General features: G+C 35.4%; 1 protein-coding gene across 2 annotated transcripts in view; it reads left to right on the top strand.

The window, feature by feature from the left end:
- CCDC150 (coiled-coil domain containing 150) overlaps nt 1-9007 on the top strand; it is a 102900-nt gene that overhangs the window by 71579 nt on the left and 22314 nt on the right. The window contains exon 16 of one of the 2 annotated variants that reach the window (XM_030325317.1): nt 4230-4337. In XM_030325317.1, coding sequence (XP_030181177.1) covers nt 4230-4337 — 108 coding nt within the window. Of the gene's footprint in view, nt 1-4229; nt 4338-5586; nt 5674-9007 lie in introns of those variants that run through there. The other variant, XM_030325318.1, reaches the window with a different exon arrangement.

The raw sequence follows: 9007 nt of genomic DNA on the forward strand, positions 1-9007 counted from the left end.
TGTGTGGCTTAACCATTTAAGTATGTGACTTCAGCTCAGGTCATGATCTCACGGTTTGTGAGTTTGAGCCCCGCATCAGGCTCTGTGCTGACAGCTCAGAGCCTGAAGCCTACTTCAGATCCTGTGTCACCCTCTATCCCTGCCCCTCCCCTGCTCACACACTGTCTGTCTGTCTGTCTGTCTGTCTCTCTCTCAGAAATGAATAAACATTTAAAAAAGGTTTTTTTTTTTTTTAATGTAGTTAATGAAACCACAGTAGTATTAGCAGAACCTGTTACTTTAAATGTTTAGAAGTCATCTGTGAAGCCATCTGATCTTTGACTTTTATGTATTGGGAGTTTTTTTTTGTTTTTTGTTTTTTTTTTTACAGATTCAGTTTTATTACTAGTAATCAGTCTGTTCAAATTTTCTATCTCTGATTCAGTTGAAGGAGATTGTATGTTTCTAGGAATTGATCTTTTTTTCTAGGTTGTCCAATTTGCTGGCATTTAATTTTTCATAATGGTGTCTTATATTTGTATTTCTGTGATACGGTAGTTATTTCTTCTTCATTTCTGATTTTATTTGAGTCTTCTTTTTCTTGATGAGTTTGGCTAAAGGTTTATCAGTTTTGTCTGTCTTTTCAAAGAACCAGCTCTTGGTTTCATTGATCTTTTCTATTCTTTCAGTCTCTATTTTGTTTATTTCTACTTTAATGTTCATTATTTCCTTCCTTCTGCTGGCTTTGGGCTTTGTTTTTCATTTTCTAGCTCCTTTAGGTGTAAGGTTAGGTTGTTAATATGAGATTTTTCTTTTTCCTTGAGGTAGGCCTGTATTGTTGTACACTTCCCTCTTAGAAGTGCTTGTGTTGCATCATGTGTCATTTGATTAGAACATTTGGTCCATTTACATTTAAAATAATTACGGATAGGTACTTATTGGCACTTTGTTCATTGTTTTCTGATTGTTTTCCTTTGAGGTTCATCTTATTTACCTATAAACTGAGGAGGGGAAAGCATACCTCTCATCTACTTTTCACTAGGAAAGCTAGTCAACATTACAAACTAGGTATATAGATTATTACAGGCACAGAAGAGCCTTCTCCTTTGTGAAACTAATGATCTCATAAAAACTATGACCAATGATTTTGACCTTCTTTCATCTTTCCCAAGAGAAATTAAATGTATTGTTAAGTATATAAGAAAAAAAAAACAACAAATGTTCATAGCCAACTTAAAGCCAAATTTTGGCTGGGAATAGGATACATTTTAAAATTAATTAATGAGCTGATATCTATTTAACCTTTTAGACCTCAGTTATATCCTTAGAAGTTATCCTCAGAATCTTAAAGAAAATATTACTTTCTACTCCTATTTCTACAACAAGGGCTTAAAATTTTTGATAGTCTTTGAAAGCTGAAACACTTGAAACTATTGACTCACTGGTGTTTTTATGTCATACCTTGGGTTGGCACATTCCAGACTGACTTCATCAACCCAAGGGAAAGTGCTCTTAAAGCATAATACCCTTGCAATAGTTTAAAGGAAGAGCTGCATACTAAGCATAATCAAAATAGTCTGCTGTGTTCTCTCTAAATTGAATAATTGATTAAAAATATTACCTATGAATCATTTGATGAAAGATTACATTTTAGAATTGACTTCATGATTGGTATAAACACTTGGTTTCAGGTGTTAATGTAGACTGTGTCAGAAACTGCTTTCCCTATTCAAACATGGTATGAATTACATTTTCAGTGCTATATTCTATTCCATTTTATAAATATACCAAAATAGATTTATCCTTTCTTCTGTTGATGGATATTTAGGTAGTTTCCGGTTTCTTAAAAACAACACTAAAATGATGAACTGTTGTACAGGTCGCCTTGTATTCATGTAAAAAATTCTCTAGCTAGTATAATTCTCAGAAGAAGAATTACTAGGTTGTAGGATTTACAGATCTTGAATTTTACTGGAGTTTATTAAATTTCTCCTGAAAGTAGTTCTATCAGTCTTGAAAGCAGTCTTTAAAAAATTTTTTTTTAATTATTATGTTTATTTACTTTGAAAGAGAGAGAGAGAGAGACAGAGTGTGAGTGGGGGAAGGGCAGAGACAGAGGGAGACACAGAATCCGAAGCAGGCTCCAGGCTCTGAGCTATCAACATAGAGCCCGATGTAGGGCTCGAACTCACAAACTGTGAGATCGTGACCTGAGCTGAAGTTGGACGCTTAACCAACTGTGACACCCAGGTGCCCCAAAAGCAATCTTTGAGTATAGAGTTACATGTGCTAAAATACATCAATTTTTTTTTTAACGTTTATTCATTTTTGAGAGAGAGAAAGAGAGGCAGAGTACAAGTAGGGGAGGGGCGGAGAGAGAGGGAGACACAGAATCCAAAGCAGGCTCCAGGCTCTGAGCTGTCAGCACAGAACCTGATGTGGGGCCTGAACCCACAAACCATGAGATCATGACCTGAGCCAAAGTCAGCTACCTAACCAACTGAGCTTACCCAGGCGCCCCTAACATAGATCAATCTTATAAAATAATACTGTACACTGTTTAGGGATACATTTATGGTAAAATTGTTAAAAAGGATTAAAAATGATGAACAAAGGACCTTGACCTAAGTTACTGCAGTTCCTGAGACTGGCTGATAAGCTAATAATGGAAGTTGCTTGACTTTTAATGACACAGAAAAACCAGATCTCTGAGCGGCAGCACAATTTATTTGCTTCTGTGTTCTTTCCCATGTGAATGACCTGAATTAGAAATCATGCCAAATAAGACACTCAATACAAAATTTAAAGTGCTTGTAGATGAGAAAATCCCATCTAAAAAGTTTCAGGGCATTTTACTGTGTGCCCAGAGGCTGAGTTAGGGCAAATTATCAGAGGAATATTGTAGAATAAGGATATTCTGTTTGCTTGAAGAAAAGCAAATCTCAAAGTCTTCAGAGTTATTCAGCCCATTTTCCATTAGATTCTATGGGTTAACAACAGCTTGCTTGTTTAAAATGAGAATAATTGTTGCATGAATACTTCCCTTTAGAGGCAGTCATTTTAATTCTGAACCTTAAGTGAAAGTCATGATTAACTTACTGATGGTTTTAGGGAGCCATAGCACACATTTTATAATGTACACTGTGGAAAAGAGCAACAGAAACAGGCAGAGATAAAAGAAGGATTCTGCTTGATAGAACAAGAGAGATTTCCTGAGACAAAATGTATTTTTATGCAGTCCTTCAAAAAAAAAATACTAATATTAGCAATCAAAATTTAACAGTTCCTGAAAGTGTGCAGTAACTCCAGCCAAGAAGTGTTTTCCCTCCACAGGTAGGAAACAAGACACAGAGAAAGGAAAAAGTCGATTTAAGTAAAAAATTTTGGATGACATTTTGTCTGATTCAGGGATTCATTATTGATTTGTATGAAAGGGTTGGATATAAAGGGAAGAAAATGTGGGAAAACACAATTTGGAGATTAGTGAGTAAATATTAATGATTTCCCCCAAATGATCATTTTCTTTAAAGAGAAAGCCATAATTATCTTTCTCAGTTAAAGTATAATTCATCATATAAGAATTTCATTTACTCAGATTTTATAATTCTGTCAGTAAAACACAAGAGTCTGTGTCATCTACTTGCACGTTGACAATTCTAATTATCCATAGCCAAAATGGTTTTTGAATGTTAGGTATCACAATTTTTTTTAAGTTGAAATTATTACCCCCAAAGTCTCACTGTTATATTCATAAGTCATGTTAATTTGGAGTTTCTAAAAAAATTCTTGAATGTTTATTTTTGAGCTAGAGAGAAAGAGACTGAATGTGAACAGGAGAGGGGCAGAGAGAGAGGGAGACACAGAATCCCAAGCAGGCTCCAGGCTCTGAGCTGTCAGCACAGAGCCCGAGGCAGGGCTCAAACTCACAAGCTGGGAGATCATGACCTGAACGGGAAGTTGGATGCTTAACCAACTGAGCTACCCAGGTGCTGCTGGAGTTTTCATAAGCAATAGAAACCAAATGAGTTATCTCAGTACGTATAAATGGCTATAGCCTACTTTTAGCTATTGAAATAAGCTCTGAGAGTTGAAATAGCAATCTTTACATGATTAGAAAAACTTAGGATTGCTTCTACAAGTTTTAAGGATTCTCTGTGATTTTTCCAAACTCATGACATCTTTTTCCTTTTAAAATATGTAAATATATATATAATTACTCTTTATTTTATTATTCTTCTGTTTTATCCTAGATAAAAGTTAAACAGTTAGAAGAACAACTACATTCTTTTACTGAAACCAGTTCACAGAATGACCATCTACGCAAGTTGAACAAGGCTCTAGAGGGCAGCTATATGCAGGTGTGATTAATAGCTATAAAAAAAATTGCTGTTATATTGTTTTAATTAGGTTTTAAGAAATTGATGCCTTTCTCTCCACCTTACCATACAGTCCCAGAAAGATGAATATTCTTTCACTTGACTCAATTCAACAAACATTTTTTAAACACCCGCAATGTACAGGGTTTTGCTAAACTGTAGAGAAATAAACATACCTGAAGCAGGATTGGGATATTCAACTTATGTTCTAATTGGAGGCTTAGGAATATACTCATAAACTTTATTATAGATTTAGAAGTTAAGTCTTTCAGAAGCAAAATAGAGTGAGCGTTCATAGGGAGCATCATTATAATGAAAGCATTGAGAAACACTTTCATAGAGGAAATGGTTTTTTAATTATAGGCAAACTTAGAACTCAGTGGCAACAAGATAGAACTGCAGGAGACAGCTCACTTGAAAGAGGTGTTAGTGGTATAAATGCTTACTTGTCATCAGGGTGACTGCTGAGGCTACAATCCTTTTGTAAGTCACATAACATTTTAACAAATGAATAGAGAAAGTTAGACAAACAAGATACAAAACATTTAGTGAAGAAAATAATCCAAGAATGTGTAACCCAAAGAAAGTGATTCATTTCAGTGATTTACAAATTTACCATGTGTGCATTTTTTTTTTTTACTCAAATATGTTTGACTTCTATTAGCTATAATATTTCTGTTTCTATACCCTTGGTAACCAAGGAGCTAGAATGTGTCTTCAAATAGAATACTGTTAGGGTTCTAACCATCTGACTACTAGAAAAGAGGGCCTCATTAGATATACTCTCCTACAGGGAATTTGATTTAAGGAAGGCTTGTTTCTTCACCAGGACAACTTTACAGTGTGATTTCTTCATTCTGAAAGCAAAGGAACACATTTTCAAGTATATTTTCTATCACAGCTTCATTAGAACTTTGTGTTGTTCCTCTTCATAAAAGGAGCGCTCATTGAAAAATAACTCTAGGTTTAGTTGTTTTACTGTTTTTGATTGGTGATGCCTCCAAGAAAAAGGAAATCTCCGGAGAGGCCTGCATCTTCGAAATTCTTTGAAGGCTATAGGCCCCATGTAAACAATATAAAGGAAAGAACTTCATCAGTTGGTTTACCCAGTGTTATTCCAAACTCTGCACGCCGTGTGACCTTTGCATCTAACCTCACTTCTTTGAGAGGTTCTCAGGAGATTGGAGACTCTAGAATCTCTCTAAAGACTCTTTTGAATGCTATTAAAACCATGGAGGGAAGACTGGAAGGTAAAATAGACATTCTTGCTTCAAGACCATTAATAAATGAATCACCAAATTTTCTTAAACAGGATTCGGTAAGTGGAGACCACAAACTAAATCATAAGGAAATTTCAGATTTATACAACAATGAAGAAAAGTAGTAACAATTCAGAAAGATAATATATGGAGGTATGAGTAACAAGAAAGGTTCTTCACAGATAAGAAAAATTGACAATGTGGATTGAAACCATTATTTTGGTTATCACATGGTTAATTTTTAGACATAGAAAGATTTTGATTAACAGTAGCCATTGAGTTTTTTTTAATATGATTTTGAATTTTTACAAATTCAAAACATCCACCTAATCTTTTTTTTTTAATCTCTCTTTTTTTTTAAACGTTTATTTATTTTTGAGACAGAGAGAGACAGAGCATGAATGGGGGAGGGTCAGAGAGAGGGAGACACAGAATCTGAAACAGGCTCCAGGCTCTGAGCTGTCAGCACAGAGCCCGACACGGGGCTCAAACTCACGGACTGCGAGATCATGACCTGAGCCGAAGTCGGCCGCTTAACCGACTGAGCCACCCAGGCGCCCCTCCACCTAATCTTAATATTCATGGTAAAATGTTTCAAGCCTGATTTTAAAATAGAAATACATTAATCAAAGCCCTAAGAACTTGAACATTGGAGAAAAATTTTTTTGAGTATTATCTTAGTTTTAGGTTGTTTTTAGATGTGAACCTTACAGTATAGTCTGAATGCCTTAACCAAGTTATTGGTGAAAATTATCATAATAAAATTGAAAACAACAACTGCTTAATAAGAAAAGCATGAACCAACATTTATTGAGAGCCTATCATGTCTCAGGCTTTTCTTTATTTATGAGAGAGCATGTGAGCGGGGAAGAAGAGCAGAGGGAGAGAGAGGGAGAATCTTAAGTAGGCTCAGGGCAGAGCCCAATGTGGGGCTTGAACCCATGACCCTTGGCCACAATGAAGAGTCAGAGGCTCAACTGACTGAGCCACCCAGGTGCCCCTGGAAATTATTTTTGAAAGAAAACCTTTGAGAGCGTACATCTTTGCTTGATGTTTAAAAATAGAAAGTTCTGTATCTTGTCTTCTAGAGTTGGTAGCTATTTAGATATTTTCTCTAAACATTTTTGCTAGTGACATTTTCATATGTATCTTAAAAACCCTGGTAAAAGTATATATCCTTCCTTGTGTCCGTTTCTAGAACAAAATTCTGTAGGTTTTCAGAGCCTATGAATTGGCATCCTTTGTAATATTCTTAGATCCTTAAAGAAAAAGTATTTCAAATGTTACAGGTAAAAAGTTTTAAGGAAGTGTAATGTTGAGGAAGATGTGGGGAAAACATATTCTTTGTTGTTGCTGTTGGAAGTGTAAAATGGTACAACTTCCTGTGGAAGACAGTTTAATAATCTATCATTTCACCCCACAGTCGTACTTCTAGGACTTTCTCCTTCAGATATACTAGCTTATACATATGACATGTTTACAAGATTACTTATTGAAGTATTGCTTGTTAATAGCAAAAGACTGGAAGTAAGCAAAATTTCATCAATAAGACACTACCTAAGTATATCATGGTGTATTCATGGTTTGGAATACTGCTCGAACATATGTATATAGTATGTACATACATATGTATGTATGTATTATTAGGTTAAAAGAACCAAGGCTCAGAAGAGTATACATAATATTTTATTATTTGTAGTAGAAGGGGTAGGAGAATAAAAAATATATCCATATGTGAGTACATATAGATATTTTCAATTATAATGCATAGAATATCTCTATCATGGATAATAATAATATAATAATAGGCAACATTATTTTTGAGGAGGGAAACCAGGTGACTGGGAAATTTTCCACTTTACCCTTTTGTATCTTAAAAGTAATGTGAATGTGGGACACCTGGTGGCTTAGTCAGTTGGGCAGCCTGCTTGGGCTCATGTCATGATCTCATGGTTTGTAAGTTCGAGCACCACATTGGGGTGTGTCAGTTGTGCTGACAGCTCAGAGCCTGGAGCCTGGTTTGGATTTCGTGTCACCCTCTCTCTCTGCCCCTCCCCCACTTGCGCTCTGTCTCTCAAACATAAAAATAAACATTAAAAATAAAGAATAATGTGAATGTGCTACCAATTCAAAATCATTTAATGAACATTTCATTTTCAACAAAAGTGAAGGTAGAGAAAGGATGATCTTTTCAACAAATGGCACTGGAGCAGTTGGATATCCATATGCAAAACCAAAAAACCTTTGATCCATACCTCACACTATATATAAAAATTAAAATGCATCAGAGTCCTAAATGTAAAATCTTAAACTGTAAAACTTGTAGAAGAAAATGTAGGAGGAAATCTTTGTTATCTTGGATTACTCAGAGATATCTTAGATTTGACATCAAAAGCATGATCCCTAAAGGGGGGGAAAAAACGGATGCACTGACACCTTATGCTCTTTAAAGTGTTAAGAGAATGAAGACACAAGCTATAGACTGGGAGAAAATATTTGCAAATCACATATCTGATAAAGGCATTGTCTCCAAGAATGTATTAAACTCTTAAAACTCATTAAGAAGAAAACAACTCCAGTGCTCGCTTCGGCAGCACATATACTAAAAAAAAAAGAAGAAAACAACTCCATGGAGCACGTGAGGGGCTCAGTTGGTTAAGCGTCTGACTTTGTCTCAGGTCATGGCCTCATGATTTGTGAGTTCAAGCCCCAAGTTGAGCTCTGAGCTGATAGCTGGGAGCCTGGAGCCTGCTTTGGATTCTCTGTCTCTCTCGCCGCCCCTCCCCTGCTTACGCGTGTGCTCTCTCAAAAATAAATAAACATTAAAAAAAAATAAAGGTTACAAAAAAGAAAACTCAAAAAAAAAAAAAAGAAAGATATTTGGATGATAAATAAGTAGTTGAAAAGATGTTAAACATCAGTCATTAGGGAAATGCAAATTAAAACTGCAGTGAGATACACATCTATTAGAATGTATAAAACTGAAAAACTGTTCATACCAAGTATTCGTGAGGATGTAGAACAACTGGAACTCTCATAACACTGCTGAAGGGAATGTCAGATGGTATAACCGCTCTGAAAAATGCTTTGGTAGTTTCTTTAAAAATAAAACACTACGTATAACCCAGCCATTCCACTTCTAAGCAAAGATAAATGAAAGCATATGTCTACCCAAGACTTGTACACAGCTCTTCACAGCAGCTTATATCTTAAAGCCGGAAGCAACTCAAGTGTTCAGAAGGTGAATGGATAAGTAAACTGTGGTATGTTCTACAATACAACACTCTTCAGCAACAGAAAGGATTGAACTACTGCTACATCAAAATTAATCTCAAAATAATTATGCTGAGTGAAAGAAGCCATACAAAAAAAAGAGTACATACAATATAATTC

Source organism: Lynx canadensis, chromosome C1 (assembly GCF_007474595.2).
Source record: "Lynx canadensis isolate LIC74 chromosome C1, mLynCan4.pri.v2, whole genome shotgun sequence".
Lineage (NCBI taxonomy): Eukaryota > Metazoa > Chordata > Mammalia > Carnivora > Felidae > Lynx > Lynx canadensis.